The following is an 18,891-nucleotide window of genomic DNA, read 5'->3' as shown; positions in this document are numbered from 1 at the left end:
AGTCTGGCACGTTGAGTATTGAACAATGTTTAATAATATTTATAAGCAATTGAATTTGTATATTCCAGACTTATTTACAATATCTTTATAATTTAATGCATTTAAATTTTGACCCAAAAATCTTCAGTATGATGAGGCAGGAAAAAATCCCAAGCAGATATTCCTTTTCACTGAATAATTCTGTTTATATTTTAATTGATAATCTTCCTTTGTTAGGCTCACATGATGCACAAATGCTTATATGGATTTACTTCCAATGTACAAAATAAGAAAGAGGATGAAAATGATCTGTAATATAAAATGAGGTATATAAATAATATAAATATGCTAAATGTTAATTCAATAAAATGCAAAGTGTGCACAAAATAAACTGCTTTATGTAGATGAAGAATCATTTACTAAGCAGTGTAAAACACTGAAAAAGATATAAATTACTTTAACCAATTTTCTTCTCTATATGACCCTAAATGTCTTATTTAACCATGTATCCATGAACTCAAAAATGTAATTAATAACATGCAAATAAATAACTCCTACCTGGGAACTAAATAAGAAATATAAGTGACCATAACGAAGAAAATGTATATATGTATATATATTAGCTTTATAAAAATGTGAAGGATGAGAGCTAAAGTATGAAAGCTGTTAGTAAATAAAACATGTAAAAGATTGTTTTACAGACCTGGTAAGAAAGGGGGGCAATTAATATTCTAAGAGAGTTAAGAAATTAAAAACAAATTTAATTCCCCCTTAGAATATGAAGTAAGTCCTTTGAATAAATCAAAAGAAGTTTAAAATCTTAAAGTACTGAAAAACACCGTCATATTTCACAAAACATCTTGGTTAGGTGTATTTCAATATTTTGAATGAGTTCAATATCTATCTTCCCTCATAAAACCTTGTAGGTACTATCTAGAGAGAAATACAACTAATGTAAAACATGTTTTTTTAATTGGAAGAAAAGAAGAGAGCTTGCCTAGAGATATCAAAAACTGTGTGTAGACGTGTGTGTAAATTAAAGTATGATGACAGCATTAAAGAAAGTTTGGGTGCTTTAAAAACACTCATTCATCCATTAATTCATTTTCTATCACATAATTATTTTGCTTTTACAATATGCATGGCTGGGTAATGAGTCTAAGTATGCCAAGAGAGTATTGGATACTAACTAGTTTCAATGCACCCAAAAGCACAAATTTAAATGATATGTGATAAGTCACAGAGAAGCACTGCTGTCTGAATAAGTAAAACACAAATTGCCTACAGAAATTGCCAGATGTATAGATGTAAAATGAACAGTTCTGTTTCATATCTGCACCTCAGAAAGATTTTTATAGCTTTCATTGAAATCCTATTAGTTGAGGAAGACCATTGCTCAACAACTAAAGGAGAAGAAACAAGATAGTCTTATGATATCTCATTTATCTAGAGTATACAAAGGTGCCAGTCAGCTGCTGCACCAGTTAACTGGGGTAATCACATAAATTGTGAAGGGATTACCATTTTTCAAAGAAGTGAAATATTGCAAAATTCAGTGAACATTTAATTCTAACAGTAGATATATGGAGAATATGAACTGGGGTCAGGTTTTTTCTGATCCTGAGTTGTCATTTGTTTCCTGCTCACAGAGTTGATGTGAGTAAACTATTTTGATTACAAGAGATTAATTCATAATTACAGAATAAAAGAATTTAATGGAAAAATAGAAATACTGGTGTGATTCAAAAACCAGAGATTTGTCACAAAGAGATAAACTAAAAAAGTAAGAAAATTAGTTAGACTCACAAATCTAGAGGTATTCTTATAAAGACAAGTGAGAGAACAAAAATCTCAGAAATAGGATATTATTTTAAAAAAAAAAGTAGCACAACTTGGAGAAAAAGTGAACAGAAACAAACATATCTATTAAAAAAGGAAAAAATACTGAAAAAGATGTCCATTCATTTAGTAACATATGGACCTAACAGACAAAAATGTTAAAAGGCCACCTATAAAAATACTTTCTGTGGAATTTAATATTTGATAAAGTGATGCTATGCTTATGACGTTAGAGGAATGTACAAATTCCAGAGAAAACACTACACAGGGGTACATAAGTATGAGTGTAATCTGTACCAGTAAGAAAAGTCATTTTATTTTGAATACTGTATATGCTCCTATACTATCTTGACTTCAACAAATCATGAAAACTTAGAGGGCCGACTAAGATAATGAAGGAATTGGAAGAGGTGTGACTCAACAAAACACATTCTACGATTTCAAACAAGTAAAACTTGAAGTGTTAGGTAGAAATAATATAGATGCCAAAAAGAATGTTCCTAAAATGAGGGTTACTGACAAGAAGTCTGTCTAAAGTGTCAGCAGCATTTTAAATGCAATGTTTCAAAGTTCTGACATCTTTTCTTACGTTATGATATGTATGAGTTGGGTTGAAATTTCAAAAGGGCTCAAAAGTAGGCAAAAACAAAGTTAGGTCAGGAGATAGCTGATTTTTTGACACACCTGGACTAGTCTAAATGTTGTATGCTATGAAAGCAGAATCAATTGTAACACTTTTCAATGGATGGTTTCCTACAGTCCTATGACTGTAGAAAATTTCATGGATTTAGGATTTAAAAATCATGATGCCCATGTAGGTTTTTTTCACTTTATTCAATATAATTTATTATTGTATGACCCTTTAAGCAAATGAAAGAAAGATTTCACACATACATTTTAGATGAAATTTCATTGGCCATTTATCTTATGATTGTCTTCAGTTCTTAGGGAATGACTAAGTTTTTGACAAGAAATCAACAGGTTTCCAAATAGCAAATCCTCATACCTTTAGTACTGTATTGTTTAGGCTGATTTAAACTGAAAGATATGATTGTTTCCAGACAAAAAATCTGAAGAGATAATGTTCAAAATGTGAAGCCAAAATCGTAAGCAAGAATGATTACAAAAATAATATTAAACATGTTGTTTTAACTTTTGGGCTTTTCTAAATTACATTAATGCTATAACTTTTACCAGTTATATTCCTGAACTTGAAATATTTTTATGATCTTTATTTTTTCAGACTATCTAGATGTTTTATGTATAACTTACTGTGTCAGTTGAAAGACTCAGTAATTTTAAATAACATGTCAGTAATTTTAAAGAAATTCTTGAATCCTGAATGAAAAATATAACTATTTTTAAACTCCAGAGAATATTTTTATTTCATTTTAATAAGTGTTGAAAACAATTATTGATTTTTATTAAGACTTAAAGTATTTTCATATTTTTTATTACTTTAATAAAAATTAAAGTTAAAGCTAAGCTAAAATTTATTAACATTTTAAGATAAATCTAAACACTATATTTTGACTATATGACCATATCCTACATGTTTAAATTTATTTCCTCCATCTTTCAGTGTATCCCTTTTGTCCGTATCAGAGTATTAGCAATATACAACATTATGACAAAAATAAGAGGAGGCATGCTTGTAAAGAGCTCATGACTAATGAGACAAGGTTTAAGAGATATGCTGAAAATTTCTCCTGATTAAAAAAATAAGTTCCAGTTCATTAAATGCATTGTGTATACTCTTCATGGATCTTTTCTTATATATTAAAAAAAGAAGGAATATAATTGTATATAGGTATTTTTTTAGAAACACAAAGTACATTGTTTTTAACGTGCATACACGCACTTTTGCGTAAAAGTTGTTTTCTTACAATTTTTAATTTTAACTTTAGCAATCAGAGGTGTAGAAATGGAAAGTTCTTGGGTGTAGACAATGATCTCATTTGTATTATTAAGCGTATCACCATTTCTCTGTCATCATTTTATAAATGAGAATGGTAGCCTCATTAGGCTTTTTTTAGGGCTTTACAAAAATAACTAAATATACAGTTACTTTTCTTAACATCAAAATGTGCATTATGTTCATTAAAAAACAAAATGCATGTTTAGCAAAAGAAAAACTGCTTCCTCAATAATTATTTAAACATTCTGATTTTAAATAAAGGTAATTAGTGCTAATTTTTAGCTTCTTTAATTACATAAGGGACGTGCTTTTCAATTTAGAAGATGAGAATATTTCCATTCCTGATGATAAATGATACACGTATTAACAACTACCACCATGTGAATTTGGGGGGCAAAATTGTCAGGAATGGAGGGTTTTGGTTTAGCTTATACAGTTAGATTAACCATAAAATTGACTATGCCTATTAAATTAGAGCTAGGAAGTAATTTTAAAGATAACTGTGTGAGACTAAGATGACATTAAACACTAGAAGTTAAAAAAAAAGTCAGACATGATTAAAGTTATATGAAGAACTGAGGAGAGTATAAATAAAAACAACAAAATAGCTATTTTTCTGCTTCTTTTTCATCCCGGCCACACTTTATCCCAAACCCTAAATTTTGAGCAGTATGAGCTGAGCTGGCTAAAACAGAAGACGGAAATTGTTATTCAAAATTAATTAATTATAATACACATCTGGAATAATATGCAAACAAATCTTAATTTTCTTGGTAAAATAATAGATGCATTCTTTGATTTCTAGCAGCACATATATCTGACAACATATTTTATAATCCCTGAAATCAGGGATCTAAGTGAAATACTAGATTCTTAAAAAGTAGAGAAATTTGTGTTAAAATATATGTAGCATCAATATTTTTATCAACAAAAATTGTTACCATGATTCTTAAAATTAAAAAGAAAAACTAGTCAGTAGAGAAAAGACACTTGTAGATGTTCAAAATTTCAGTTCTATAATGTAAGTGAAATTTCATCAAGGTTGGTACTCACTAAGAGTTAAAGAGGTTGAACTGATTTTTCACTATATTTGATGTAGATTTACCAGTTAATATATGCTAACAGGAAATACTTGTATTTATTTAGAAATACAAATTTGAATTACTCTGAATCATATGCCCTTTGAATTTTTACCTTGAAATTATTGATAATGTACTTCTATAATGTATATTCTTACTTTAAGTGAAACACCAGTGAGAATATGTTGTGTAAAATTTGGAAAAGCTTGGTTTTTGATAATAAGTAAAACTTTAAATCCAGAAAGAATGAATAAAATTCTAAATCCAGAATTTAGTTTGAGGGGCAAAGACTGAATCATAGTCCTTATTTATTAAAATTTGATTTTAGGCTACTTTAATAAATATATACTAAAGAATCTCAAAGCATTTTTGTTTTTCAGAGTGGTTGTATAAAATTATCCACTTCGAGACTATGGTCCCAATATCGAAAGAGCTGACTACAATTATCAATGTCTCAATGTTAGAAGAACCTACTATTTTTAATAAATGAATAATATTGCTGTGTTGATATGCTTTCATCATGTAGTTCCTCTGATTCTGATAAGCAACGTGTATCCATGCCAACATATTACTAAATCACGTAGAATGATCAAACTGATGGCTGCAATGATTTCTGAATTTAGCCTAACGTGTTTAATGTCATTGTGGGAAAAGGATGATTAAGTGATAATGCTGGTAATCAATAAGAAAACGAGATCTCTCGGTGACTTAACTGTGAAGAGATGGTTTTCCACCTTAATTAAGCCCTTCAAAACACATGGAAATCAAGTCAGCAGGTGAGCAGTATTCAAAGGAAATAGGAAGATCATTTGAAAAATGTTTTCAACAACATCAAAAATTATCTTTGATTGTTGCCAACAACCATGTCCTAACCCAGGAATTTGTCTTCTTGTTAAGTATATCCATTTTTCTATTGTAAAGTGCTGTCTGCATCCAAGAGTCACTTTTATCCTTGTTTCTGAAAACAACCTGAACTCTATTTTTACTAAGAAGAATGGCATGTTGAACTTTATTTCCTGAAAGGGAATACTTTGCTACAGCCTTTTACGGAATACTTACTCAAATATGGTGGTTTGTAAGGCGCTCGTGTATTAGACAGCAGTCCATCCAGCTCCTTCCTCTCCAGGGTGCTGTGAAGGGCCTTCTCTTTGCCGAAGGTGGAGAAGGACCTCTCCACCCCAGGCTGGGCTTCTGGAGTTTCAAACACTTCGGTGTCTGGAACGGAGTCCATGCCAGGAACATGCAGATTGCTACGATAATCAGCAGCCTGGCGTCCATCAGAAGGGACAAATGAAGGCATCCAGCACCGATCTGAGTGGCCCAGGGCTTTACATTCCTCGGTGCAGTTGGAGAAGAGATCCATACCTGTGAGCAGAAAACACAGAAGCTACGGAGGGAGCCTTCACCAACATGACCAGCTACTTAGAAGTGAAAAGTTACAGGCAGCATAAAGAGTAATGGGTGAAGGTATCTTAACAAATTTTTCTTGTTTTAACCTGACAGGAGCCAAAAATCGCTTTACATTATTTTATAAAGGGTAAGACTCTTGGCAAAGAGGCCTCTCAGATAGATGTTTCTAAACTACTCAGGATATCGGGGGGGAAATGTTGGCTCTAGATTATTTAAATAACTAGAAAATAGTGAGAATGAATATTTTTAAAAATCTCTCGTGAAGTTCATAACAGATAAAAAACCGGTCGAAAGCCTTCGTTATCCATAATCTATAATGACGTTAAGTCATCTGATATTTTTTTTCTTACAGACAAAAATGGAAGAAATATGGGAAGTACTAGTGATGACATTTAGATTACAAAATCTGGACATGAAATAAAAAGTGAAATTCAACAGAAACATGGCATACATACTGATACATCAGTAAATAACAAGAATAAAATAAGATTTCGTGAACGGCCGAGAGCATGCTTTCTTAGGTTCCTAGAAAATGACTTCCTAAAAGTTATTTTTCAGTGACACTCTCATAGTCCATATTACTACAAACCACTTATCATTTACCACCTTAGACAAGCCCAGAACAAATGACTGTAATTAGTGAAACCAAGGTAACAAGTGCAATGTGAGTCAGCTGCAGATGCTATTGACAAATACTTTATTACTTGTTCTATATTGGAAAAACACTTGTCCTAGACAACACAGAACTGTTTGCTTACTAATCCTAGATAGAATACCCAGATTTCAAATGACATCTTCAAGTTTCATTGTCTCCCATAGATTGACAAGAATATTAAACACGTTATTTATGACTCAAGAAAGCTCACTCACTTTCTTAAGAAAACATAACGATTTGGGGGCACTATAGAATACTATTTGTTATTCACTTTGATAACTAGCAGTAGGTCAAAAAATAAGTACATAAACAAAATCGCATTTTAACGTGTTTCTAAACAGAGCAACGCATTTATTAAATATGGTTAAAAACAGGATCAATTTGAAATAACAAAAGTGTGATTAGTCTGAACGTCAGAAACTCTCAAATGCATGAAATGCCTGGTGTGGAAAAACTAGGGATTATTTTTTTGGCCAACAGAGTAATATTTATGTCATGAACACACTTGATTTTTTTTTCTTTAAATGTTATGAGTGATTTGAGCTCTTGAGCAAGTTTTAGTTTGCAAATTCCTAACGGTATTCTACTAGTACTAATTTGCTTTGTGTGTATATTTTAACATCTCTCTATATAATATAAAGAAATCAATTTTTCACAATTATTAACCCTCCAGATTATCCTCAAGTATTTTGGAGTTAAGAACAGTTAATTACATATATTATGTTTTAAGAAATAACACCAAGCTTCTTATCATATATTAATCTCACTTTCTAATGACTTTTAATTTTAAATTAAACTATGTATAATGCTAAGTCTGACTTCAATTCTAACATTCCATTGATAATTGATAAGTAAGCCTGGAAGTAAATTACTGATCAGTGAACTGTTGAGGAATGTAAACATGAGCTGAAGCCGAGATAAGGAATCATACTAAGAACAGCATGTAAAACATGTCAATTTTTCTCTAGACACCATGGAAGTTCAGTTTTCCTATTCCTGTGAGGAGATAGGTACTTAAAAAAAAAAAAAAAAAAGAGGAAGGGAAGGAGAATATCCCTGATGCACACTGACATACGAGCTAGGTAGAAGCTATAGAACCAGAGAGATCTCTTTCTGAGGCACTGTACTCTAAATGCTCCCTATTTATAGTGTGATAAGGAATAAAAGGCCTTTTTGATAGGTGGAACTACCATTAATAGTAAATTATGAGCAATTATATATTTTAAAAATAAATTCATGTCATTAAATTTGAAGCTGATGAAAAAGATTCAAATTTTAAGATAGACTTGTTTTATTGGATCCTGATAAAGATGGGTACTAATGCAAAATTTGATATTAATACAGTTTTTCATCACATAACTGATCAAACCCTTGCAAATATACCTCATGAGACCATTAACAATCTTTCACATCTGTTTGAGCACTGTACCCAAGTTTTCATATAATTTTGAAAATGATAATCACAGAGAAAAATTTTAATAATCTAGTCTCTCAGCATTATCATTAAGATGTTTGCCTATGTTAGAGGGTACTTTTAGTAGAATTTGTTTTATGGGTAGTTTATATTCAATTGTGCCCATTTTCTTCTCTCGAAGTATATGTTTTTCTGCCTCTTTGACTTATTAGAGGCTGGTTAAAATTCCCTTAGGTGATGAAGTAAAGTCCTCATGAATTGAGAACCTGTACAACAAAACATACCATGTGCATAACAAGAAAAGTGAGGAATATGATAAAGTTTTCTGTTGGAAGAACACTGTTACTTGCCTGAAAGGGGAACAACACTTGTAAATAATGTTCTTAATAAATTTATGAGCTACTCCTTTTAAAGTGGGATCCCCATAGTTGATAACACAGCTTTATATTACTGCAGGGAAAGGGAATATGGCACACATTCTGCATGTAGATGTTTCACCAGTTTTACTGATAAAACAAGTGTACTAATTTCTCATGAGGAAAATATCAGACACAGAAACAATTTTTTAAAATCATATAAATAGTACGTCAATAAATTTCCAATAAGTTTTAGAAACATTCGCTGAAAATGTATTTTTTCATTTGTCTTAGATACATAGTTTGAGAACCAAATATGTCTTGCCCATTTACTGGTCCTCAGCTTAGGGAGCCATTGACTAAAATTATTTTAAAATTATTGTATCTTTTTTCATATATCATGAATCCCATTAAATATATTATTTTAATGACCAGATAAGCAGAGGCATATTTAAGTTTTGTGGTGATAAATGACTGCACGAAGGACAGGAATGCCAGTTATTTCAGTACATGGGACATTTAAAAATGTGTACCTTTCACATTGTTTTCGGAATTTTTTAACAGCTCAAATTGAAGTCCCAAGAGAAAATAAGTTTAACTTTTTTTTTTTTCTTCTTGTTCAAATGCCCTTACTTTAGAACCTGTGGGATTTGTATAGCAGACAAATACAGGCCGAGCCTGAGTTTTGGTAATTCCTAAGAAACATTTCAACATACATATTTTATTTACAATTTCTTATCCTAGTTATTTATTTTTTCCCACTTCTCAGAAATGTCTGTTCTACAAGGCATGACAGCTGAAGTGATAGACTGCCTGTTATGCAAAGATATATTCAGACAAATTTTAAAATACATCTTTTTTAACTGGCAAGTAACTTGATCCCTTACAGTCAGAGGCAGTGATATTACCACTGAGAACAAACTGATTCCAAAAATGTATTTGTATTCAATTTGTGCTGTTTTCTGATGAATGTAATACTATAAAATTACATGTGCACTTCTCTCATGTACCAAGCCTTCAGAAAAAATGTGGGTTTTTTTCCAAATATGATAAATAATTTAAAAAATCAACACTCAATTTTTGGAGGAAATTTCGAGTCTTCCTTTAATTATTTAACACTGGAGCAATTAGAGATATTAACTCTAACCATAAAAATTGCTATAATTTTTAGGAAAATTTGGTTTGAGAGCAGAGATTTAACAACATAATTCACCCATGAAAAAATTCAAAACATGCACATCAAAATTTTCTCCTTACTTATCTTTCAAAATGTTTATATTTTTGTCCGTTTTCTCTTAACATTTGTCTAACATTTTTTCCAATTGTAAATGTCTCCTCATTATCAAGTTGTAGCTCACATTTTCACCAGAAACCTTAACAGAAAGTTTTTGCTTATGCAGGCAATGGTATGAATTTACTGTATTTATAAAGCCAGAAACTAATTGCCAGTATCTAAATTCTTATTGGAGTCAGGAAAGGGAAATTTGTGTTTTATGATAAACCAAGAATTCTCTTATTGACATTGTAGTAGTAGTGCAGTGGCTTAATGCATTTCATGATATACTTTTATCTACTAGTATGAATATACCAATAATACGAATCACTTAATTTTTTAAATTTATAGCCAAGTTTTGGCCATGTGTCATGTATAAATCTCATGATAATTAGTTAAGAAATTGACACATTTAGAAGCTAAGTTCCCTTATAACTAAAAGGAAAATTTACAAGAAGAGAAACTTGAAAATTTTCAGGTAAATATAACAAGTAACATTAACTGAATCATCATTTATTAGGGTTTTCTTCTTCAATACATATTTTAAGAAGGCACAATTATTAAAAATAAATTAATAATTAATCCTAGTATGCACGTTGTAAGTATTTAATAAATGGAAAAAAATTTCCCACAATTAAATAGATTGCCTTAGATCTACCTCCAATAATATTAAACTGTTTAAGAATATACAACTAAAAATGTTGTATCAGTATTTAAATTAGACAAAAATTCTATCGTTTAATCTAATGGTATTATAAAATTGAAAATATATTGGTTTTAAGTTCATTTTATTTTTTTTATCTTTTTTTTTTTTTTTTTTTTTTGCTATTTAAGCTGTGATTAATCAGTTTCTCCCCTTGGGATGGTTTATGTAAGCGTTTACCACATCTCCTTGGACTTCTGCCATATCTAACCAATACATCAATAGTGCACTGAAAAAAACGGAAAGCACCTTGACAAGGCTATAGAAAGTAAGTGCCACAGAGCAGTGGTCAAGCCGAAGAATTTCACACATGGAGCCAGGTGCAGTGGAAAACTGAAAAAGCTTATGTGATTCTCTGTGCAGCTGCCTCCGTGTTTAAAGCCCTTCTATGAACAAGATTGCTGACTGCAAATGGCTTAGAAAGGAGAAAAGCAAGGGGGGGAGGGAGGAGAAAGAACAAAAAGGAAAACTATTCATAGAAGAATAAATAGAAGGAATATCCAAATAAATAAATACAAGCTAATGTTAACATAGAAAAAGAAAGTGGGAATAAATAAAAACTTAGGAAGTTTAAACAGGTGAAGCACTAAGCTAAACAGTGTATATAATGTAATATGAAATGAGGTACAAACTAAAGAATTCAGAATCTATTTCTTTTCAGTGCTGTTTTTCCCTGATAGTCTAACTTTCCCCCTTTATAACCTAGCTCAGTGGGATCTGCTTATTAGCACAAAAGTTTTTCATATTCTAAACCTGGAAATATATATGCTATGAAGAATATTCTCTAAATATTACAAAATTGGAAGATCATCAATACCTGGTTTTAGAAGGAAATAAAGCAGATGTACTTATTTACCTGAAATAGGCTTAACTTTTTGGAAATACTGTAGCTACTTGGTGTAAAGTTTATAGTACACAACAAAGAATGGACAGGAAAAAGTCATTAAGTATATGCATCTTAATTCTCTTCATTTAGCGTTTTATACTTTACAAGGTAAACACTTCAAAATCATTTTTACAATAAAATTAGACATATTAAATCTGACTTAAATTCAGCACACAGAGGTATAATTACTTCTAAATATGAGTGTGTTATTACAATTTGAAAACAGCTATCATTGTGCCCAGCATGTGGTGGCAGCTTTATAACTCCTAATGAAGTAGATTGTTAATTCTGTAATACTTTTACATGTTTAAGAACTTAAAGATAGAAAAAAGAATTTGCCATTTTGATAAGAAAAACTGCCTGCTTTTAAATATGTTTTCCAAACACAATTTAGCATTTAAAGTTTCCTTTTAATGTTTTGACATCTCAAATAATTTAAAAGAAACATTACCAAAATGGCAACATTGAGCGCCTGTGAAATAAAAGAGCTAGTGGGAAGGCGCACTGATAAGAATATTCCCATCCATGTTCCAAATTGAACACTTTTTGCAGATGTTTATTCATTTCTCTTTCTTCGGTTAGGTTATTGTGGCTCATTATGTCTGAGGGGACTAAACTAACTGAAATGTTCATTGAGATTGGAGTGCTACAGAAAAAAACCCAAAAAACTAAAAAGACAAAGTAGGGGGGAGTGGGAAAGGAATAAAACGCACCCAAGGAAACATGCAGCAGTGGATACTCTTCTTTTTTTTTTAATATTAAACATTTTGTTTCAAAAGTTTTAAAAGGCGGACTGTTAAATTAGAAACTCTGAAAAAGGAATAGGAATGAGCAATTCTAAACATATACCTTCTAAAAGATAACAATAAATCATATGTCATATATAGGCCAAAAATGAAAGGGACTTTGTACTCAAATATAAACTTCTGGCAAGATCTGGTTTGTTGTCAGGTTCCCAGACACTAAATAGATGCTCTGTTCACTTAGCGTGAAGGCCCGCAAGGGGCAGGGACCTCCGGGGGTTCTTGGCAGTTCTCAAGTCTCATTAGGTCTGCATATTAATGACTTGCAGCAATATAAAGAGACCCTTGAGCAGCCTTTCTTTCCCCTCCTCCTGCCTGCGTTTCCCAAGGCTAAGGCAGCCTCAGACACGGCACACATAAGCCAAGTGAGAGGCTTGCGGCCACCACTGCTGCCAGGCGACCGTGGGGCTGATACTGCCCTTTGACACACTGCCTCAGCACCGTTCAGAGGCCCAGGGAGCGTGTTAAGGAATGGGTGCTCTCGAGGATCAATGGTACCTTGAAAATGAGAACCCTATCACCCTGCACTTAATCACTAACCAAAATAAAGCTCAAAGCTCAAGTGAACGAAGTTGGACCTCGAGACAGTCCAATGATGGGCATTTTTGAAGTTACAAAAGTTAGCTTGCCTTTGCCTTTCTTTATGTGTCGGATAAACACAAAACTCAATTGAAAAAGAAAAACAAAACAAAACAAAATCCACATGCCCCCTTCATAGTTGAAATGCAAATTAAGTGGAAAGAAAACCCAAACCTTGTGAAATTGTTTTCATTATTTTAAGGTACATATTTTATTTCTTTTAAGTGTTTTCTTTAATTATTAGTAATTAGAGTTATCAGGATCCTATAAAACTTAAAGGGTAAATTTATATAGAAAAAGTAAAGTAAGATAAAGAAAAACAAAGTAAAAAATACATATCACATTGCAACCCCCATCCGTGAATACCATTAAGCCCGCATACAAATATACCTAGAGTTCAACTTTTGAACATGGATCCATTGAAAATATGAGGAAACCTAGGATGCTTCAGAAAATACACATTATCAAATGTTAACTAGAGTCCTGAAGCCTAAGAACCCGGGACTGGAAATCCTGCTTTCAACCTATTCATGATTTTAATCACCATTCCTTCTCTCATTCAATATTCGTTGACATGTAAAATGCATTGCTCTGGAAATGGAGAAATTTGGATTCTGGTCCCCGATCATCCACTCATCCTCTTGTGACCTTGTGCAGGTCAACCAACTTCATTCATCTTCAGTTACCTCATCCGTAAGCAAGTCTAATAATATCGTAATTGACTGAAGACTGAGGACTGGACCCGGTGAGAAATCTATGGCTTTTGTATGCAATATAATTCCAGGAAAGAACATTACATAAAAAAAGAAAGGTTTCATAGTCTAACATATTCCACAATGAATTTCTAACTTTCATTCTCTGAAGGAACATTAAATATTACAATCCTCTTCGAGTATACAATTGTCGACATAGGATGGCACCATTCTTCTGTAGATTTACTAACACTAAAAATTACCTAAACATCATCCTTTCAGGATTGATTTTTGAAAAACACTATAAAAGTCAGCATTGCCCTTTGATCACACTTACCAGCTGACTGGCCGCGGTTGGTGGCATCGTGATCACTATCTCCCTGTTCACTGTCTCCATGGCCACTGTCCTTAGAGCTTACTATGTCGGCTTCCTGGAATGCAGAACTAGAAGTACAAAAATGTGAATATTAGAATAAAAAAGGTGAAGAAACACAGAAAACATTCTTCTGCCACCACATGGTCACTGATGGTGCTGCAGATGCCTAGAGCTCTCAGGTGGCTTTATTTCTGCTAAAAGCTAGTTTTCATAACCTTAAGCCTAACTCTCTAAAATTAAACATTAGCAGTTAGTTGGAGCCCTTAAGGCATGTAAAGTTGAGCCATTATTCTGTGATTGGAACTAAGCATATGTTTATATCATTTTCATAGAAGATATATATATGTATATACCTGGAATGGCTAGGAAGATTATCAGAAGCAGTGTAGGAGTGTAAACTGACAAAATATTCAAGTATACTTAGTGGTTGTATGTAAGTGAAACACACCAATATTTTTAAAGTTTATTGTCTAGGAAACCTAACGTAATCAGTATTTATGTCCTGCCCTAATTGGAAATACTTTATCATTTTCTATTTTGATATTGAATAATATATCTAATTCCTACTTTTAGTAGGTAGTAATTTGTCCATACACCAAGCTAGGAAAAAAAAAAGGAGTCCATACCTGTTAACTCGGCGAGGTCTGTCAACTAGATAGCTGAGCTCTGCTCGCTGGTGTTTAGTCTAGAAAAAAAATAAATAAATCAAGAGCATTTGAATGCTAAGGGTTTAACTAACAGTCTGCTTTTGAAGTTAGGAACTAATTCTAGCTTAAGTAATTGTGTACATTTTTATGACTTTCTAAGCTGTCCTAAAACCTCAGACTAGTGATTGCTGGGTAAAGGCAAGAAGATATGCAGAGACACATCAATCTAGATTTTCAGTAAAGGTTAAAAAAAATGCAGAGATAAAAGGCCAATTTTAAGTGTGTGTGTGTGTGTGTGTGTGTGTGTGTGTGTGTGTGTTTTAAGGAGAGAATGCAAATGACCTCATAGCTGGGGCTCATAAACTATTGTCTCCAATAGGGTCAACCTAGTTATATATGCTGCAGTCTTCCTTTTTCAGTGGCCTAAAAAAGTGTTTAGGTGCATACCGGTTGACACAAGAAAAACAGCACGCTCAATAAGCAAAAAGTTTGGATATTTTATGGAATTATCTTGTTGTTTATTTTCAAAATGTGCTTAAGATACAAATGAGCTGTACAAATACTCATGAAAGTCAATTAATAATATCTAAGACTCAAAATAAATGAAATAACCTGCCAAGAAAGGAGTTCATAATCCTCCCTTCCCTCCTGGCCCTAATTCCTTTCCCCCTGCAAACACCCCCTGCATTCTCCTCCCCGCCTCCAGCACCCACACGCCTTTTCCGGTCCAAACTTTCTTTTACAGAAATCAACTCCGTTCTCCCCCTCCCTCCCTCCTTTCGACTTCGCTACTTCTCCATCTTATAAAAAGAAATCGGAATTGACAAGCCAAATTCTTGGATGAAGAAAGCCAACAGCAGTGATTTATCCAAAACGGTGGCAAGAAGGTAATTATTACCTAAAAGATATACTCAAGACAATTGTTTAAGCCTTTCGTAACTTTACTCTTACAGGGGTTTGTGCCAAAGCAACTTCATTCAAATTCACACTGTGTGGGCGTTCGGCTTCAAGAGCGTCTGTAAATGCTGTTTAGAGCAGAACTGAAGGCTTTTTTGCAACCCGAGTTCAAAGGACAAAGATCTGATAACTCATTCACTAAAACATGCATTCGAGTTTAGACAACTGTGCAAAGTTAAACAATCTATAGCTTACTTTTACACGCGACTGAAAGCATCGATAAACAAAGCAAAACAATGAACTTTATTAATGCCTGGGACAAATGCAAAGAGAAAAAGAAAACCTTTGCCAGCGCCAGAAGGTCCCTCCACCGCATTTTCCTCTCCCCCCGCCCACTTTCCCCTTTACCCCCAGATTTCTAAGAAGGGAAAAGACTGAGAGGGGGGGTTAGGATTTTAAAGGAAAGATGCCTGAGGGAAGAGGGAAGGTCCAAGGTGGCAAAGCACCAAAGGAGGGGAATGAAAATAAACGTGGAGGGGTGGAGCGAGAAAATTAGGGACAACACGAAGTTTAAGTTACACACGAAAGGGTGGGAGAGGTGACTCCCCATTCCTGCCTCCACAAAGATACAAGTGAGCTAATATCCTAAAAATAAATACACAGTGCACCAGAGATACAAGGGCCGGGCTAGAGGAGGCTTTCAGATGGAGGAGATGAGAGATGGTGGTCCTGGCGCTTCAGCCTTACCTCGTTGGACAAAATGCTTCCGTTGGAGATGATGTCGGGCTGCTGGTCTGTGTAGCCGGTGACGATGGCCCCGCAAGGGTTGTGCTCAGTGTCCGTACTCCGCGAAGGGCTGCAGGGTTTAAGGAACATCAGGTCGGTCTTGGCGGACTCGGGGGTCAGGCAGACCTGGTAGCAGTAATTCTGGTTGTGGTGATGGGAGCCAAAGCTCCCGGACTCCTCCACCGGCACTTGGGCCGGGTTACTGGGTACGTTGGAGCTTTGCACCAGCATGATGTCCGACTTGCTGAGTTTCTTCTTGCGCGCCCGGGCTTGGCGGCCGCAGCAGGTCGAGCCGCCACCGCTGCAGCAGCAGCAGCAGAGGCAGCAGTCGCTGGCCAGACACGTGTAGATGTTGAGCTTCTTCTCTTTTTGGCAACGCACGGCAAGCACGATCATGGCCAGCAGGAAGATGAAGGACACCGAGCCCAGCGCGATGATGAGGATGAGGGTGAGGTCCAGCGAGGTCTCCCCGCCGCCGGAGCGGCTGGGGCGCTGGTGCTCCCCTGACCCCCCGCCCCCGCCCCCGCCCCCGCCCTGGGGCTCGACAGCGCCATCCACCAGCTGCACCACCAGGGTGGCGGTGGAGGACAGGGGAGGTTGCCCGTGGTCGCGCACCTCGATTACCAGCTCGTAAGGCCGCTGGGGGTCGCGCTTGGCCGGCACCCGGCGCGCCGTGCGGAGCTCCCCGGTGCGCCAGTCCATGCGGAAGAGGTTCATTTCGTTACCCCGCACAATGCTGTAGGTGAGCCGGGCGTTCTCGCCGTCGTCCGCGTCCACCGCGGCTACGCGGGTCAGCAGGTAACCGGGCTCCGCCGAGCGGGGCAGCACCTCGCGCGCCGGAGTCCCGTTGCGCCCCGGAAGGGGCGCCACTATGGCAGGGGCGTTGTCGTTCTGATCCACGATGAGGATGTTGACGGTGGCGTTGCCAGCCAGCGCCTGGGGGCTGCCGGCGTCCCGGGCTTCCACCTGGAAGCTGAAGTCCTTGAGCTGCTCGTAGTCGAAGGAGCGCAGGGCGTACAAGTAGCCGTTCTCGGAGTTGATGGACACGTAAGTGAAGACGCTCATGCCCTGGATCTGGCACTCGAGGATAGAGTAGGCTAGCTGGGCGTTGGCGCCCTCGTCACGGTCTGTGGCGCTCACCGCGTAGATGTAGGCGCCCGGCACATTGTTTTCGGTCACATACACGTCGTAGACCGGCTGGCTGAATCGCGGTGCGTTGTCGTTCACATCGGACACTTGCACCTGGATCGACTTACTGGTGGAGAGCGCAGGCTCGCCCCGGTCCCGAGCCACCACGGTCAGGGTGTAGGAGTCCCCCGCCTCTCGGTCCAGAGGGGCCTCGGTCACGATGGTATAGTAGTTTTTGAAGGAAGACTTGAGGCGGAACGGCACGTCCCCCAGCAGCTCGCACTGCACCTGCCCATTCTCCTCTGAGTCGCGGTCGGTCACGCTGAACAAGGCCACCACCGTGCCGGGCGCCGCGCCCTCGCTCACCGCCTCCTTCACGGTGCTGAAGCTGATCTCCGGCGCGTTGTCGTTGGCATCCAGCACTCTCACTATCACCTTGCAGTGCGCGGGCACGGCGTTGGGGCCCAGGTCCTTGGCTTGCACGTACACTTGGTACACCGGGCTCTCTTCGTAGTCCAGCTCGCCGCTCACCTCCAGTCGGCCAGTGCGAGGAGAGAGTCCGAAGAGCTCCCGCGCCCGGGGCGAAATGTGGCTGCTGAAGGAGTACACGACCTCGCCATTCTGGCCCTCATCTGGGTCTGTGGCGTTAAGCTGGATCACGAGCGTGCCCGGCGGCGAGTTCTCTGGGAGGGACACAGTGTAGACGGGTTGGTCGAAGGCGGGCACATTGTCGTTGGAGTCCAGCACTCGGATGGTGAGTAGGGCCGTGCCGGTGCGCTGCTGCTGGGGGAGCAGGCCCCCTCCCGCGCCGCCCCCTCCGCCTTCTCCTCCTCCCCCTCCTCCTCCCCCGTCCACCGCGGTCAGCACGTAGCGGTGCACCGCTTGCTGCTCTCGGTCCAGCGGCTTCTCCAGCACCAGCTCGGCGAATCGGTTGCCATCCCCCTGGGTCTGCACGTCCAGGGAGAAGTAGCTGTTGGGGGTGATCTCGTAGTCGCGCAAGGAGTTGGTGCCCACGTCTGGGTCGAATGCGCTCTCCAAGGGGAAGCGGGTGCCCGGCGTGGCGCTCTCAGAGATCTCCACGGTCAGGTCCGGCTCCGGGAAGGAGGGGGGGTTGTCATTGATGTCCAACACCTCGATCTCCACCCGGAACAGCTCCAGGGGGTTTTCCAGGAAGACCTCCAGGTGCAGGACGCAGGAGGGGCTCTGCTTGCAGATTTGCTCGCGGTCAATCTTCTCATTCACGTACAACACCCCGGTCTCCAGGTTGAGGTCCAAGTAAGGGGTCCGAGAGTTGGGCGCCGTTTGAAACCCGCGAGCCGAAAGTTTTGTAATGTCCAAGCCCAGATCTTCAGCGATATTCCCCACGAAAGTGCCATGTTCCTGCTCCTCCTGCACCGTGTAGTGAAGCTGGGAAAAGACTCCTTCCACCATCCAGAGCAAGGCGAAGAATAATAGCACAATCATCTCCAAA

At 37.3% G+C, this 18,891-nt stretch overlaps 1 protein-coding gene across 1 annotated transcript; it reads right to left on the bottom strand.

Moving 5' to 3' along the window:
* Positions 1-215: 215 nt before the first annotated feature.
* PCDH10 (protocadherin 10) lies at positions 216-18,884 on the bottom strand. The gene is made up of 5 exons (XM_059924266.1): positions 16,254-18,884; positions 14,589-14,647; positions 13,924-14,030; positions 5,875-6,180; positions 216-288 (listed from the first exon to the last, which is right to left on the bottom strand). The coding sequence occupies exons 1-5, from the start codon at positions 18,882-18,884 to the stop codon at positions 248-250; spliced, it is 3,144 nt and encodes a 1,047-aa protein (XP_059780249.1). The 3' UTR covers positions 216-247.
* Positions 18,885-18,891: the final 7 nt, after the last annotated feature.

Source organism: Balaenoptera ricei, chromosome 5 (genome assembly GCF_028023285.1).
Source record: "Balaenoptera ricei isolate mBalRic1 chromosome 5, mBalRic1.hap2, whole genome shotgun sequence".
In the NCBI taxonomy this organism is placed as follows: domain Eukaryota; kingdom Metazoa; phylum Chordata; class Mammalia; order Artiodactyla; family Balaenopteridae; genus Balaenoptera; species Balaenoptera ricei.
The sequence above is the reverse complement of the archived record's forward strand: the minus strand, read 5'-3'. Positions and strand labels throughout refer to the sequence as shown.

Coding starts and splice junctions, on each gene's coding strand:
- PCDH10 (XM_059924266.1), bottom strand. CDS start 18,884: ATGATTGTGCTATTATTCTTCGCCTTGCTCTGGATGGTGGAAGGAGTC. Junction 14,648..16,253: donor GAAGCATTTTGTCCAACGAG/GTAAGGCTGAAG, acceptor TTTTTTTTCTAG/ACTAAACACCAGCGAGCAGA. Junction 14,031..14,588: donor AGACCTCGCCGAGTTAACAG/GTATGGACTCCT, acceptor TTGTACTTCTAG/TTCTGCATTCCAGGAAGCCG.